This window comes from Pecten maximus, chromosome 2 (assembly GCF_902652985.1).
Source record: "Pecten maximus chromosome 2, xPecMax1.1, whole genome shotgun sequence".
In the NCBI taxonomy this organism is placed as follows: Eukaryota; Metazoa; Mollusca; class Bivalvia; order Pectinida; family Pectinidae; genus Pecten; species Pecten maximus.
Window position 1 is genome coordinate 8,564,530 of NC_047016.1, and position 18,204 is coordinate 8,582,733.

Genomic DNA, 18,204 nt, shown 5'->3' on the forward strand with positions numbered 1-18,204 from the left:
TGATAGTATTTGTTGAATGTTGATGCACATTAACGATTATTAACACTTACCTTATTTAGTACGACCGCATAAACAGAAAGCCATACAGGGAAAAATAGCACGAAACGTTGGCTTTATTTTAAACAATTGAAGATACCAAGACAAACAATCGCCACATATTTTATATAATATTTTAATCGATATTCCTTATATCATTATTTATTGGTACGAAAATTCCCTGGAACGAAAACGATTTAGTACGAAAATTCCCGGATTCGTTTTCCCGCATTCATATCATTTTTTGACATACACAACATGTAGAGCGCATCGGAAGACCAACTTTTACAATGTCTTATTTTATTCTATGTACCAAAAGACAACTAAAATCCTATTCTTAAAAAGTGGTCCTCCGATGCGCTGGTATCGAAAAATTGAAAAAACGTAGTTGATAAAATATTTTAATTTTCGCATTAACTAGACTGACTATAACATAAAGTTCACAATCCCATAAGTCCGCATAGCTCATATGGTAGAACCATCGCTTAGCAACCGGAAGGTTCGGAGTTCGAATCACCAAGATGTTAGCTGCGATAACGTAGCTCTGGACGACGGACGGACAATTTCTGACAGATGGTCGTCGTCAGAGCTACGATTCCCTCCCATTGCTCGTAATGTAGCAAAACAGTGAACCTCGAAAATGCTTCAAATAGCGGATATCGTTTAACTTTGGAGTAATAGTTCGTATAATTAAACATTTCTAATACAATTTTGCAATGTATTAGCCTACCGTCTAATCTAGAAATCTTTAATTCGCATATTCTGATATCATACTGCTCGGAGTTGTCTCTGTGATCCGCCATGATACTTCTCGAAGAACTCTCGCGAGGATTCTAACCCAAATATGGAACCCGTGATCCATATATGGATGAAGCTACTACGATAAATAAATACATAATCAGAGATATTTAACCACTCTTTTGTAACTCTTGTGAAGAAAGCGAATCTTACTTTGCGTAATTAAATAATTTCAGAATGAATTGACCTTCCTTACCGAGATATATTACTCCGAATCTGTTTTTCTGTTGAAATCTCGCGGGAAACCTCATTAGCATCAATTTATTTTGATTTCCTTATAAGGAAATTGACCTTTACACTTGTCACGCCGTGCACGTTAAAGATCCTCTGCTGGTATTCGAACAAGAGTAGGCTAATTGCTAGCCGCCACAGAGTATAGGTTCATATAGGTCTAGATTAGGATAACGTAGGGCATTAAGGCAATTCAGTGACAGGTCAAAATTTTTTTTATTTTTTTTAGACATAGAGATAATCGTCTATCCCTCTCATATTAGATCATTTGGCGATGACGAAATGCGAAATTGCTCCCTATTTAGTGCCCCGACCGACCCACCCCTTTCCCCTTAGTGTCCTAGGCTCGGTTATAACCGGAACAAGGACGTTAAGCCCCATCAATCAATCAATCACTTGTATCAAAGATGGCGGTATGTTTGAACCGATATCTCCGTGTGTCTTGCTCGTTTTGGATTTTACTATTTATTGTCAAACATTTGAAGTAATGTGCAGGTTTGTTGCTTGAATATTCATAATAGATACCAGAATCATCAATTTACATGTGTTTTTTTATCCGAGAAAATTTTTACCACTGCTAATACAGCCCGATGTGAATCACATCGGGGCTTGCTACACTATCGGCAATGGGAAGGACTTCATACCCTGCCGGAGAGCAGTGTAGGCAGGGTATGAATATTCGTTCTACCAAGATGTATCTTACTCATATTTTGCTATGTTTCTAAGAATAAAACCATATAATTTTTCTTTGTCATATTTGAAAGAATTTGTTTTAACATTAAACGCGTATTCAATATAAAATTTTAAGTATCAAGATACATGTAGAAATGTTGAGATAGAAATTTTTAACTTGGATGAAAAAGAGTAAAATCATAACCGATTTACTCCATATCATTCAAAGTAAAATGTAAATGAACTGCAGCGTCGACCACAGGCATACATGGATGAGTAGTGTAAAATTCCTATTTAACATGTCAATTTAACTTAATTTCATATGGTATTGATTGACTACAAACATGTAATCCGTTCACAACACACAGCGCGCCAATGGACCATGACGATCTATTTTGGAACTGTGGGAATCACTGTGGTCACGTGATACTTTTACCTGTATTTTTAGCCCAGACTATCGCTGTACGTGGCCTAGGTCAGGATAAGCGGAAAACGACCATACCTCTTTCTGAAACTCGTTAAATGGCAGTATATTTCTTTTACTTATGGAATGGCGAAATATTTCTGAAACTCATGGAATGGTGGTATATTTCTGAAACTCGTTATTAAAATGGCGGTACATGTATATTTCTGAAACTCGTTAAATGACAGTATACTTCTGAAACTCGTAAAATGGCGATATATTTCTAGAACTCGTAAAATGGCGGAATATTTCTGAAACTCCTGGAATGGCGGAATATTTCTGAAACTCCTGGAATGGATATATATTTCTGAAACTCGTGGAATGACGGTCCATTACAAACGGAAGCAAATTTCAAAAGCAATGTTTTATATACAAGACTTGTCCGTAAATCAGCAGGTTATTGCCCCGACGTTCTTTAAGTAAATATAACATTTTTCTTCTGGGTACATGTATGCAATATAATATTGTAGTCTGTCGATTTACTTGTGTTTTATTTGATATATATCTGTAGTCTCCTAATTGTGTATGTTTTATTCCATGTAATTTGTTGGAATGAAAAGAAAATGTATCCCTTAATTACTATTTTTGCTCTATTTAAATGGCCTATGTTTAAACTTCTAATCACGGCAATCCTATTCACATAAACATTGATCGCCCATCAAATGCTTGACATTGTTTGCATTGTTTGTTAAGGAAGGTATTGTATGTCATAAACTTCAAAATAGGACCAATCTACCGACGACACGAAAACATCAGTAGCTATCATTTCGCTAAAAAGTTTACAGTTAGCGTCAGTGAGGACATTGTTGTAGTTAAAAGCTTCACAATTGATATTTCTCAGACATTGATCTCCACAGTCAATCGTACTCTCACTCCGTACCAGATCAACTAGCGACTTTGTGGTCTGGCGAAGTTTGGTGTCGACGAAGGTGATGGATGCCCCCTTTTGGGCGACCAGGGAATCTACAGAGATATAACACATCACAATGACCAATCAGTTATCTCAATCATATATTTAGTGTCAGTAATTAGGTCGTTAATATATTAAGTTTGTTATCACATATAAGTTCAAAAACATACATAGCATGAAAATGCTTACAAGTGTTTCAAACATCGGAAAACGCAATATTAAGAGCAAGATTAAAAGTGAAGTGAATAAGTAAAGGTTATAAGAGCGAGTTCAGTTAAGAATTTAACAGGAATGTAAACTAGCGACAGTTCAAAATGGAAGCGACCTAGGTGATAAAGGTAAATTCGACGAATGATAGCTTACCGTTATATATGCATTCGTTTATTGGTTCCCATACAAAGCTGTCGTTGCATGTAATTATTTTGACCTCACTGCCATCAGGAAAGTGACTGTGTTTTGCACAACTGTACGTGGCAATGGTTGTGTTGATAAGGTTCATTGTCGAATGTTTGACAGTTGGAGGGTCACTACAAATGTAGGCTGTGAAAAACCACAAAAAAAAAAAAAAACAGAATACAAAAGAGTACTTACAAGTTAGCTTAAACGACGACCACCCACATTTTATTACCCAGATCTTCAGATCACGGTGCATTATCACAGAAAGTTGGCCTTCCGTAAGTGCCATGGTCGAGAATTTAAAGCGAACAGGATAAGATACTTCTAGAACATACCTTTTATCCTGTAGCTATTGTTATTGCTTATTTTCTAGGAACGATAACTACAAACGTTTGCAGTAACTTATGTAATGTTTTTTTCTGCATTATAAACAACTTTAAAAACTCTGAGAAAAGACGATTGCTATTATCAGTGGTTTTATTGTGTGTACTTACAAGTGCATGATGCTATGATTGACTCCCATTCACCGTCAGCTCCGCATACGGAAGTCAGACTGTATGTGTCCACGGCAAAACGCATGCTACTGAAGCACGTATAGGTGACGTTGGCTCCATATGTATGTGCATTATCTGTCAGCAATGTGTTAGCAATAGGAGGAGGTGTTCCACAGTCTATCACTATCCACGCGATAAAACAAATATGTCGATGAAGGCATCGTAAGGCAAGTGTTTCTGTTTACGTTCAATTATTAATATGTACAAACTTACATAATAACATATGACTGGGGTTGTTCAACCCAGAACGCAATAATCAGAATACTGAGCAAGACACTGTTGTAAGTAAATTTTAATATGTCATATTGGATATGCACTGTAGCGTTAATAAAGATTTAATTCTTTTATATATGTCGGATCCTGACCGAAGATAAAAAAAAGTTTCTTAACTGATTAAAATATGATGTGATATTAGTGCCGTAGATGCCAGCAATGTCTAGCCTTAAAGAGAAATTGTCAGAAGCAATGTCTTAGTATGTCTGCTACTGATGTCCAGCCTTGACAGGAGACGTCTTATTTTGATTGGTGACAAGGAACTACCTGTCAAATTTCGATTAAAAATGCTAAGGATATATAATCCTTGTTGACTGATATTCTATACTCTAAGAGACACATACGTGTAAGTGTTATAGCCGGATGTTATTAGCTCTCCTGGTCCCAAGGACCAGGCTGAGCCATACTTTAGCTGCCGTCGTCCGTCCGTCAAATATTTCTTCAAACCGCCTCTTCTTAAATGCTGACTATAATTTTACTTGTTTTAGCTGGATGTACAGGTGGTGGCCATTAAAAACTACGCATGATGGGCAAAAAGTGGTCGTTTTGGCTATATTGCTATAAACGACTTCTTCCCCAGAACTATGCACTGGATATCACTCAAATTTGACTTGAAGTACCGTAGGTGGCAGGGATGCAACATTGCACAAATGATGTCCCAACAGGGATCTGAGGGTTAAGCCAAACACGGGAAATAGGGAAGTGTAGCCAAATTACTTATATTAAGCATCATTGGGTGAAGCTAGATAGTTTTTCCCCCACTGTATGGTAATGAGTGTCAAATCTCAAACTCTGGAAAGTATATGTATAATATAGTCTTTTGTCATAATCACTAATATTCATATGGGCGATACAGGCCCTGTTGGGTCTCTTGTTATTCAGATAGTGAGCTTTACCTGATCCTGACATTAATACTATGCAGGTGTATCGTCCTCTACCACACGAGATTCGTCCTGATTACCAGGTGTTTTACCATGGTTAAACGGATTACCAAATCAAATCTTGGAGTCTCACCTTGACAGACAGGGATGGTGCTGTTCCAGGTTTTATCTCCCTGACAGAGGATTGTCTCATTTGTGGCGCCCTTCGTCGTAGTGAATCCGATGTTGCAAGTTAGCACTACCTCTGTGTTGTATATAATACTTGGTGTGCTGACCGTACCATTAGGGAAGTCAAAATCTGGACAGCTGATAACTTTAAACATACAGCATAGTTTAGCTTACATGTACAATATCTCGCTATGGATATTCGCCATTTGATTTTACGTCGTTGTATTTTAAAGCAGCATACAAGCCTATCCTAACGTTCTCGGTGCATTAATTACTGTAAGCCGATGCATATTTGATCTTTTTAAACTTAAATGTATTCAGTCGAAATGGTTTGATGTAAACAGTTATAATAATGTTTAATAAAGATCAATCTAATCAACATTATGTTATTAAATGCTCAGTTGACGGACAATAAACTATGTAAACCGAAAATATCAACACACGTTAGATCAAATTATAAATCTAAGACCTAGAAATATGCATATCGTTAAAATTCAAATCACGAATTGAATGAAAACTAACAGGTAAATGTCGACATGTGTTTTGTCGCTTTAATAAAGCATCGGTCAACACTGATATTGTCATTTATTTGAATCTAATGTTGACGCCAGTTCTTTAATGACTTATTTACGTATGTATATCTGTTAAAGTGCCAGTGCAAGTAGTTAGGTTTTAAAAAATGTAGTCTAATGCCAGTAGTGTAGTGCATTTGTTAAGCATATGTAGATGGAACTGTGAAATTTGAATGAATATTTCAAGAGATAAATAATATTCAATCAGCATTGATCAAAAGGTATCATATACGCCTAACATACTAGAATATTAGTATTATTATTGAATATAGTAAAGAGGACGATCGAGGGTAGTCAGGTAGCACAGTGGTAACACACTTGCCTTTCACATAGGTGGCCGGGGTTCGATTCCCCGATCGGACGTGAAAAGGTATGGGGTCACCTGCCCGACCACGTGGGTTTTCCCCAGGTACTCCGGTTTCCCCACAGTAAGACCCTCGCGCGTTTCAATCAGGGCCAACAAGCGTGATTAATATAAGTTAATATAACTTGTTCCGCAATTGTTGTAAACTAAATAAAGTTTACATTTACATTACGAGGACGATTAACCAAGTGAAGTAAGTGTATTCCGGTCAAGGTGATCGCTATGTTAGGATGTCTATTAGACCGTATTGCTTGCGTGTTCCGTCCATTCGGCGGAATGAGTTGTGGTCATGTGACCAATTTCACTACACGTTAATTTTGCATTTGTCGCGTATTACATTCGCAACAGTACAAAACAGGTAAACGAATATAGTTCTTGAAAATGTCGTAAACGGTCTTAATGTAAATCATATAACATTAACTAGCATTCTACCGATATATGTACATACGAATGCTATTCTGGTCAATCAGTCCTCTTTCACACCGTAGAGAATCACCCTTACATTCCCCATTTTTCCGACGATAAGAACGAAATGTCATCGAAATGATCAAAACAATCTACAAGTCTCTGTATCTGTTACGTGTCATGTCGTGCAAGTAATGAATGATCACTAGAAAATGCCATTTTATTTAGAGACGTTCGGATATAGTTAAGGTTCCTTGAATGCAATTATTAGTCGGACGCTGCCCTGGCCTGTTACATGTAGTTATATAATCAAGACACCGATAAATAGGCCTACTTCATGTAGATTTTGACAAGAAACATCCACAAGAATATCAATATTTTCATGTGATAATATTAAAATAATAAATAAATAAAAAAAAATTAATAATAATCAGATGAAAAAAGATTATCTTGACAAAATGATGCGGAAGCTTGTGCGTACTGGCGTACGCCTGGCTACGCGCCTGATGCATAAGACATTGCAGAATATCAATGTATCACCGAAAACTCGTTCATAGCTGTATCTTAAACACATATAATTCGAAAGGTGATTTTTTTCATCTTTTGAACTTTGGTGATGTTAAGTAGTTTGTTTAGTTAATGAAAATAGAATATAGAAGTAAATTTGCAACGCCTGTTTTTCGCTTAGTAAATGTGTTGTAAAAGCGATCATGTGACTACATCACATTTGGCCGATTGGAAGAAACATGCAATGCATTAAACATATTGGGATGTAAAACTTTGTTTACGTTTTGTATCTACGTTTTTATCCCAGAGGAGCAACTACATTGCCTAATAGTTAAATTTAAGAACGAGAACATAACACAAAAACCAACAAACAAACAAATAAACAAACAAAAAAACACACACACATATTTGTCAAACAAATGTCGCATACTAGCTTTGTCCTCATATCGCGTCATCATGACTACACTGAATTTTACTAACTTGTTTTTTTGGAGATCTTTTCTTAGACCTGTGATATGCTTTGTATAGATGTACATTCAAAAATAAATTGCAGTGTAGTTATTTATGTAGGTTTCTTACAAGGAGATAAACATACTTACTTCTGCAGTAGTCACCTAGATCACCATGCCATAAGTAGTCATCCCCACATGTGATGTTCCTGACGGTTGTATTATCCAGGAAGAACTCGTGACCAGCGTCACATGTATACAGTATAGAGGAAGAAACAGTGAACACATCAGGCACATGCGCAAATGAAGTCACGTTGACGCTTCCTGCCACTGCACTTGGTGGGTTACAGCTGACCTCTATGAAGATTATATAAGAGTTCCATTAAGTTAAATTACCGAAAAAACAATATTTAGGATATAAACAGTTATCATCAATAAAATTATATGAATTCAACTGTAACGGAAGTACCATGGATTTGACTGATTTTAGGAATCGATTTTATAATTATTTAACATCGCAGCCTTTAGGTAGCAGGATTCAGGATTACTAAGAGAAGCAGAAACCCCAAGTATTCTTATAGGTTTCATGTCCAAACCGGAAATTAACCGTCATTAACAGACACTCGCTGAAATCTATCCCCTACTATCCCAGGCCAGAAATTGACAAGAAGAACCGCTGAAATCATCTCGCGACCAGTTATAGAGATAAAATTGTTGGATAAACATGCTTGGAATGTGATAGTTACCGTAAAGTCTGTGGACTTCAGCTGCGAAAGGCTCAGAGTTATCGCAATCAACTTGACCAAGCTGGCCATAGCTTAATTTTGCATGGCAACTACATTCAGAGGATATAACATCTGAAAGAAAAGAAAACAACAATCCTTTAAAAAACGAAACATATTAAACTGAAATTAACGTCATTATCATATTGTTAACATGTTTCCATGACATGCCTGTTGTTTTGTCCCTGAGTTCCTTTTCCAATTTTTGTAAGAAATATGTTACCTTTATAAATTTGGAATTTGTATAAGGAATGAAATTTATTTTTTCAATATCCAGAACGATTCATGGTGACTATGTCAAGAAAGCCAAAGTTGCTATGACCTCATAGATGTTTAAGGCTTCATCTTTTATATTCCCATTATGAATTGTACTTTACTAAGAGAGAAAGAACAGTCGTTTTAGCGGGAAATGTCGGACCATTCTACAACATTTACCCTGTATGATTTTAGGAGTGATTTTTATGTTTTGAACATTTTGGAGACCGTAACAACATTTAATTTATGTGCATATTACATAGATCTTGTTTACCTAAAAGAATACGAGAACAAACAATCCGACAGCCTGACAGCAGGGAGTACTAACCATGGTAACGCGGTCCTCACCATTATTACACACTGTGACGGCGGAGAGTACTACCCGTGGTAACGCGGTCCCTGACATTACTACACACTGTGACGGCGGAGAGTACTACCCGTGGTAACACGGTCCCCGACATTACTACACACTGTGACGGCGGAGAGTACTACCCGTGGTAACACGGTCCCCGACATTACTACACACTGTGACGGCGGAGAGTACTACCCGTGGTAACACGATCCCCGACATTACTACACACTGTGACGGTGGAGAGTACTACCCGTGGTAACGCGGTCCCTGACATTACTACACACTGTGACGGCGGAGAGTACTACCCGTTGTAACGCAGTCCCCACCATTACAACACACTGTGAGAGCGGAGAGTACTACCCACGGTAACGCGGTCCCCTACATTACTACACACTGTGACGACGGAGAGTACTTCCCGTGGTAACGCGGTCCCAACCATTATTACACACTGTGACGGCGGAGAGTACTACCCGTGGTAACACGGTCCCCGACATTACTACACACTGTGACGGCGGAGAGTACTACCCGTGGTAACACGGTCCCCGACATTACTACACACTGTGACGGCGGAGAGTACTACCCGTGGTAACGACGTCCCCGACATTACTACACACTGTGACGGCAGCCAATAATAAGAGTAACGATATAACCTAACTTTAGACATGTTAAATCTTTGATAATAACAGTACTTACTATAGCTATAAAAGGGTACTGTATTACCACATTTTGTTGCACAGTCGGCCTGACTTCCTATAGAGGCATGGCGTTGGACTTCCGCGGTATTTGTTGTGTTGAAGACAGCGTAACATCCCATGTGTGTACTCGCATCTACAAAATATAAGCAAACAAAAACACAATGTAAAATTACCATATCAAAACATGTTTTTCGCCATTAATTGAAAATCATAATTATCGCTACATCAAACTAACATGTATTTAAAACAATTGCGAAACTAATATTAACATATCTTAGTCACGCTTGTTGACCCGGGTAGAAATGCGTTATGGTTTTAGTGTGGGAGGAAACGGGAGTACCCCGGGAAACCCACGTGGTCGGGCAGGTGACCCCATACCTTTCCCGTCCGGTTAAGGAATTGAAGTCCGACCGCCTAGGTGAAAGGCAAGTGTGTTGTCCTTATGTCAACCGACCACCCAGAACACTGACATTAAATCGTGTTGTTTTTTTTGTTTTTTTTAAATAAAGCGATATAACGAGAGGACATGTGAACTTCAGAAATATGTACGCATTGAAATATGTGAACAGCATTGAAAGTATGTACACCATTAAATGTATGTACACCATTGAAAAAGGACTTGAGGCAAGATTGTCTTCTTCATCGACATCATTGTAAAAATTCAGGAGGTGCTATGGTCTTAAAATGGACACAGGAATCACCTGATACACGTGACACCACGAATACGATATTATATCAACTTAACTGTGATTTGTTAGTTCCTTCGATCTGAAAAGTAAGAGTTATCTATCTGGAAACAGACAATTCATAATAGAGAAAAAGGTCATCATTTTCATCAAAGAAGTTAGTGTTCATGATTAAGAAAATATCTTAACCGATCTACTGGAATTGATACAGTGTAGTAACGCCATAATTCAATTAATGATACATTGTCCGTACGGTAATGAATACTTGTTATGTCTACAGATGTATACCAATGTCCACTGTGATACAATTTATGATACATTGTCCGTACGGTAATGAATACTTGTTATTCTACATATGTTTACCAATGTCCACTGTGATACAATTTATGATACATTGTCCGTACGGTAATGAATACTTGTTATTCTACAGATGTATACCAATGTCCACTGTGATACAATTTATGGTACATTGTCCGTACGGTAATGAATACTTGTTATGTCTACAGATGTATACCAATGTCCACTGTGATACAATTAATGATACATTGTCCGTACGGTAATGAATACTTGTTATGTCTACAGATGTATACCAATGTCCACTGTGATACAATTTATGATACATTGTCCGTACGGTAATGAATACTTGTTATGTCTACAGATGTATACCAATGTCCACTGTGATACAATTTATGATACATTGTCCGTACGGTAATGAATACTTGTTATGTCTACAGATGTATACCAATGTCCACTGTGATACAATTTATAATACATTGTCCATACGGAAATATTTCAATTTCTACTGAAGTTGGACTCAATGAAACTACCAAACTTAATATGTTTCATTTGCTCATGAATTTGACCAGATTAACACTGATCGGTGCGTATGAATATATGGTTAAAATCCTTCCGCGGAACGATTTCACTTTTTCTACATTGTTGTTATAAACATAGAATAATTATTAAAATTATCAAATTGATAATGTATTCTTGTATTTTAAGAAAGACCAGATACGCTAAATACTTCTATTTTGACAAAATAATGCTGTTTTTAATCCTAATATTGCGGACTATTTTACTCGACCGACTAGATATGCACAATCCGGAACTCCTCGGGCTTTTCCGCATTTGGACTTACACAATCTTCGAGACATTAATATCTAGACTGACCTTTTTATTAAAAAAAAAAACCAATTGAAATATAAGGATTGAATCTTGATTTGGTCGATTTCATGGGGTCATGAATTGAGTTGCTTCAGTTCATGTTGAATTTGTCTCAAGAGCAACTCAATTCATGACCCCATGAAATCGACCAAATCAAGAATCAATCCTTAAATGAATACTTGTTATGTCTACAGATTGATACCAATGTCCACTGTGATACAATTAATGATACATTGTCCGTACGGTAATGAATACTTGTTATTCTACAGATGTATACCAATGTCCACTGTGATACAATTTATGATACATTGTCCGTATGGTAATGAATACTTGTTATGTCTACAGATGTATACCAATGTCCACTGTGATACAATTTATGATACATTGTTCCGTACGGTAATGAATACTTGTTATGTCTACAGATGTATACCAATGTCCACTGTGATACAATTTATGGTACATTGTCCGTACGGTAATGAATACTTGTTATGTCTACAGATGTATACCAATGTCCACTGGGATACCTACAATCAACGTTATACATCAGCGTTCCAAGCATCCCCAATCGGAGTGCGACGCTCGTGCCACTCGGATATATTCGGACGTATCTCGTCACAAACGGACTCGGAAATAGTACGGTTCTACTACTGGCTTTGTCGGTATTCCCAGGGAACTGCAAACATACAATTACAGAATATTTCAGTAACGATTATTAAGTTAATATGATTCATAACTTAATTGTTAATTTCTAAACAAAGAAATAAAACAAGAGGTCCAGAAAGGCCTGCATCGCCCACCTGGATATCTCACTGATCACGGCAAACTATTTGAAATTATGTTTCAAATATTTTTCTTCCTTTTTTGCCTCAGCTTCCAACTCTGGTGTAAAGGTTTCCTTTATTAGATCCCCTCTCTCTAACCCCAAGGGACCCATACCCTTTATTTAAACAACATTATATCTCCCTAGCCCATTAATGCTTCAGGCTTAATTTCATCAAAATCCATTTAATCAATTAGGACTAGTAGAGATTTAAAGGGTTTACCTCAATTTCCCCTATTGTACCCAGGTAGGGGAGGTTGGTCATTGTCACTGTTTATGCAAAATCTGTTCCCCTTCCCCCAGAATCTTTCTGACCAAATTCGGTTAAAATCCATTTTTATAACAATTAGCGAGTTAAAGGAAATGTTGACGGATGACGGGACAGGAGAGCTAAAATCATTTATGCTATCGAAATGAACAAATATGGAAATTAAAAGTATTCTACAACTTAATGATACATTTTTATATGATTTTGTAAATGTTGGATATTGTCACTTGTTATGAACATAGATCATTATATAGTAACAGCATAAGCCGCCATCGTCTCAAACAAGAATCATGTATGCTAACACCAAGAGCTTGATAATTATTTTCCAAATGAGCCTTTTCTATACCAGATAGTTCACTGGGAGTATCATATTACATTCTGAGTCAGTGGCTGAATATTAACATAGCCCTGATACAGTACACGTGATCCGTCCTGTGTACAGGAATTAGAGATTGTAACAAATATCTACAAATCAAGGCATTTATGGTGCTGCTATTATTTATAGTAATCTTTTAAAGGCCAGTCAATGTACAAAAAGACATCGGGAGCTATAATAAATTAGGATAGTCAACCAAAAATAACACCGGGGGACTATGAATGGTGGATAACCAACCAAAAATACAGATGGCGGACATCAACAAATTAACTCCAGCAACATTGAAAATGTACTGGTCGTAAGGATCATTTTGGTATTTTGTTAGCCGTTACCGAGTTACAATTATTAAAGGGATATGGTCCTAAAAGCGTGGTATTATTCCCTGCGCCAAGATGTTGGTTTGAAAATCCAGGTTTGGTGGTATGGAAAAAGCGTCCTGCGCATCAAGAATCCATTACTCACGGCAAGTTCCTAGTAAATATATCAAAATCCAACAAACAGACTACCAGTATGTCTTACTATTCGCCGTAACATGTTTACGTTATTAAATTCTTTCTTACCGAACCAATTGATTTCCATGATGAATCGACAGTACTTTTAAATCTGACCTCCAGCGCCTCGGCGTATTGGTTTGTTTCTGGATTAGGACGACCTAGAAATAAAATATCGGTGTCTTACGCCACTTCTGCAACTTAGATTAAGGTATAAGGAATCATCATTATCGCCTCAGACATTTCAATAAACTGTTCAGCATATCATAAGCCTTGTGATAACAAGTAAATAGAAATGATAACGTAAAAACAAAACAATAATGAAAGAAGATAATATGAAATAGAATAAAATAAAAATGGAGATTTTTACTACGAACAAGACTGGTGATATTCATAAATAAATTGAATTAACATCTAGAACACGAATTTTCTGCAATCTGATGGTTTGATTTATTCAGAACAAATTATAGATGCTGAAATATTTTGTTTTGTATCTTTCCGGATCTGTTATGATAAACATAGTATTTGGAATACTGCAGAATCTTTATTGAAGGAACTTTATTGGACAGAGATAGATATCTCTCAGATTTGGTTTGGTTTACTTTATTAACGTCCTATCCACAGCCATGATTTTTTAAGGACGCGCGAAGTTGTTGAGGTGGAAGAAAGCCGGTGTCCTCGGAGAAAGCCACTGGCATACACTCATAGTTTTTAATACAAGTGCTACGAAACAACTTCAATTTGTATAAATATTTGGTGTTTAAACCAATTAACCACAGATCAAATTAGTCCTAAAGTAGTATAAGCATTGTAATACGTGGTTATCGGACATATAACAACGAGACATCAGCTCCCAGGAGAACATCAGTTTTCAATATTTACCTTGAAAAAACATTCCAGTCACCATATGGTCATCACCGGGCAACTTCAACTGTATCCACGGATCCAAGTCACTCTCAGCTGGGATCCACACGGAATCGGGGCTATAAATGGCCAGCAACTCTGTTCCACTACAGTAAGAAAGTATGTATTGAATAACACTTTCGTTATGAAGTAAAGTTTTATCTTAATTATAAATCAGCTATTAAAGTAAAGAACTCCCATATTCCACACCTCATCGTGTCAACCTAATGCATTTTTCATGCAAATGCTATCTTGACACTTAATATATGAGGAAATGTTTAATAAATTCCGAATTGGTTTGGTTGAGTACGAGGTAAACTACCATACTTCCCCAGTAAAGGGTGATCTAAATAGCAGACATCGTACAAGCCGATATATCACCAATATGAAGCAATTTACGGAAATAACTTGATCAATTATTAGTATGTATCAAGGTTAATCACGGGCCTTGCTGTTGACTAGTAGTTTGTTAAGCTGTTTGTAAATTTCGACAAAACATACGGAAAATGCATGTTTCATTGGTAAACACATAGCTCATGTGTATCACATATATTTAACAAAATAACCATACCGCTTTGCACACAAGTGTACAAACACGCTATAGGACCATTTGTTTAACCCGATTTTACTTTATATACGTATAAACACTATAGTATTTTGACCTTAAAATGCAAAAGACGGTTGTGAATAATATCTCACAAATATGACAAATAAGATGACATTTAAACCAGAAATGCTCTTATGAGACACTATTCAGAAATCTAGACATGATAAGTTGTCTGTTTAAGGAAACATTATGCAACCACTGAGTTTGAAATAAAAGATGTAAAAGTCACAAATCCGCAGATTAAATATTCATCTTAAAAGCGTCCTTCTAACTGTGATCAAGTGTCTAAAAAGTATGATATAGAGCATTTTTATCATTTTACCTACCTTTATGTCATATTTGTATAATTGTATTAACAACTGTCATTGGCATTTCAAGATCAAGATTTGATCAGTATATAAAGTCGAATCCGGTCAAACAAATGCATTATTTCGTGCTAAAGACACGTGTGGGAATAACAGCATGGTTATTTTTGAGGTTGGATTATTTTTGGGACTTACAATTGTTCGCTGATGAATTTTACCACAAAAACACTTTCCATATGGATCTGCTAGCATCAACAGCAAATTTATGACGATTATGAGAAACTAAATGTCCAATCTTTTTGGTATGTTACATAATTAGTCATGTGCACAGAAGCGGTGCCAATTAGGGTCATTCTGCAGCCCCTAGGTGATAAGCATAATATTTTTGAAAAAGATGCTTTAAGGTCAATTGCATATAATATGCTGTTAAAATATCCATCGTTTCAGGGCTTAAAGATATTTCAAGGGTTGTTAAATGCAAATGCCACCCTTCGAGCTGATAAAAACTCAATATTTGAAATAAAATGATATGTTCTTTAAAAAAAGAATCTAATATCGTCTCGGAGAAACTAAAATGTTAGAACCTGGAAAAGTAGGTCACAGTAACATTATTTTACGTCTGCTCTGTTTACGTTGCAAATATTTAAGAAAGACTAAAATGAAAATCCATGAACCAGTCGCAAGTAACTATTCAACAGATGTCATGCCCTGCATTTTGATCAGTATCTATATTCGACAAATCGCCTAAAGGATCACCTAGTGCATTATAAGATGTAATTAACTTAATTCTTGAGACAAGTCTGATTTTAAACATACAAATTGAAAATGATCGCTAGCGGGTGATGCTGCGAGCATTTACTCGGTAAACTATAGTTAAACCCTATCCCAGAGGCATGGGGGTTGAGGGGCGAGGTCACAACTTGAATTGTCAGCGCCACCTCAGCTTATCAGCGATAAAAGTATATATTTAGTGAAACAGTAGCAACCAACAACACTTTGTGGGGTTAAAATATATACTCAGTAATTGATCACCTTTCTAGTGGCTACGGGGATGCAGAATCAACAAATTGGCTAGGGTATATGTTTAACCTTTGTGGATATTTGTTAGTTTTTAAAATTCAATAGTTGTTTTCCGTATAGATAACTTGTAAAATCACCTTAATAAAGCAGGAACGTGAGGAGGTTCATAGGAGCTGGCCGTCATGGAATCTCCTGTAACCACTATAGCATGAAAAACTGAAAAAAACACAAGAAAAAGTTTATGCTTTTGGACAAAGTTTCAATCTGACCTGAAAAGCAAGAGCAAAGAATAAAAAGTTGAGTTGAATATTATAAGTGGAAATAGCAAGAGGAAAACTGAACACAAGTAGAAACTAGAGACTGGACACAGGGGATAACTTAGTACAGAGGGAGACTGGACACAAGGGGATAACTTAGTACAGAGGGAGACTGGACACAGGAGGATAACTTAGTACAGAAGGAGACTGGACACAAGGGGATAACTAAGTACAAAGGGAGACTGGACACAAGGGGATAACTTAGTACAGAGGGAGGCTGGACACAAGGGGATAACTTAGTACAAAGGGAGACAGGACAGAGGGGGATAACTTACTACAGAGGGAGACTGGACACAAGGGGATAACTTCGTACAAAGGGAGACTGGACACAAGGGGATAACTTCGTACAAAGGGAGACTGGACACAAGGGATAACTTAGTACAGAGGGAGACTGGACACAAGGGGATAACTTAGTACAGAGGGAGACTGGACACAAGGGGATAACTTAGTACAGAGGGAGACTGGACACAAGGGGATAACTTAGTACAGAGGGAGACTGGAAACAAGGGGATAACTTAGTACAGAGGGAGACTGGACACAAGGGGATAACTTAGTACAGAGGGAGACTGGACACAAGGGGATAACTTAGTACAGAGGGAGACTGGACACAAGGGGATAACTTAGTACAGAGGGAGACTGGACACAGGGGGAGAACTTAGTACAGAGGGAGACTGGACACAGGGGATAACTTAGTACAGAGGGAGACTGGACACAAGGGGATAACTTAGTACAGAGGGAGACTGGACAGAGGGGAATAACTAAGTACAGAGGGAGACTGGACACAGGGGGATAACTTAGTACGGAGGGAGACTGGACACAAGTCGATAACTTAGTACAGAGGTAGACTGGACACAAGTCGATAACTTAATACAGAGGGAGACTGGACACACGGGGATAACTTAGTACAGAGGGAGACTGGACACAAGGGGATAACTTAGTAGAGAGGGAGACAGGACAGAGGGGGATAACTTACTACAGAGGTAGACTGGAAACAGGGGATAACTTAGTACAGAGGGAGACTGGACACAAGGGATAACTTAGTACAGAGGGAGACTGGACAGAGGGGGATAACTTAGTACAGAGGGAGACTGGACACAAGGGGATAACTTAGTACAGACGGAGACTAGAGACAAGGGGATAACTTAGTACAGAGGTAGACTGGACAGAGGGGGATAACTTCGTACAAAGGAGGGAGACTGGACAGAGGGGGATAACTTAGTACAGAGGGAGACTGGACACAAGGGGATAACTTAGTACAGAGGGAGACTGGACACAGGGGATAACTTAGTACAGAGGGAGACTGGACAGAGGGGGATAACTTAGTACAGAGGGAGACTGGACACAAGGGGATAACTTAGTACAGAGGGAGACTGGACACAGGGGATAACTTAGTACAGAGGGAGACTGGACACAAGGGGATAACTTAGTACAGAGGGAGACTGGACACAAGGGGATAACTTAGTACAGAGGGAGACTGGACACAG

At 37.5% G+C, this 18,204-nt stretch overlaps 1 protein-coding gene across 1 annotated transcript in view; it reads right to left on the reverse strand.

Moving 5' to 3' along the window:
* Positions 1-1,759: 1,759 nt before the first annotated feature.
* LOC117316345 overlaps positions 1,760-18,204 on the reverse strand; it is a 57,737-nt gene continuing 41,292 nt past the window's right edge. Inside the window, exons 10-20 of the mRNA XM_033870889.1 lie at positions 16,541-16,619; positions 14,451-14,578; positions 13,638-13,729; positions 12,142-12,286; positions 9,762-9,896; positions 8,426-8,536; positions 7,830-8,036; positions 5,348-5,527; positions 4,001-4,183; positions 3,474-3,650; positions 1,760-3,163 (exon numbers count right to left, since the gene is read on the reverse strand). Of these exons, the coding sequence (XP_033726780.1) occupies positions 2,889-3,163; positions 3,474-3,650; positions 4,001-4,183; positions 5,348-5,527; positions 7,830-8,036; positions 8,426-8,536; positions 9,762-9,896; positions 12,142-12,286; positions 13,638-13,729; positions 14,451-14,578; positions 16,541-16,619 (1,712 nt within the window). The 3' untranslated portion in view covers positions 1,760-2,888. The remainder of the gene's footprint in view (positions 3,164-3,473; positions 3,651-4,000; positions 4,184-5,347; positions 5,528-7,829; positions 8,037-8,425; positions 8,537-9,761; positions 9,897-12,141; positions 12,287-13,637; positions 13,730-14,450; positions 14,579-16,540; positions 16,620-18,204) is intronic.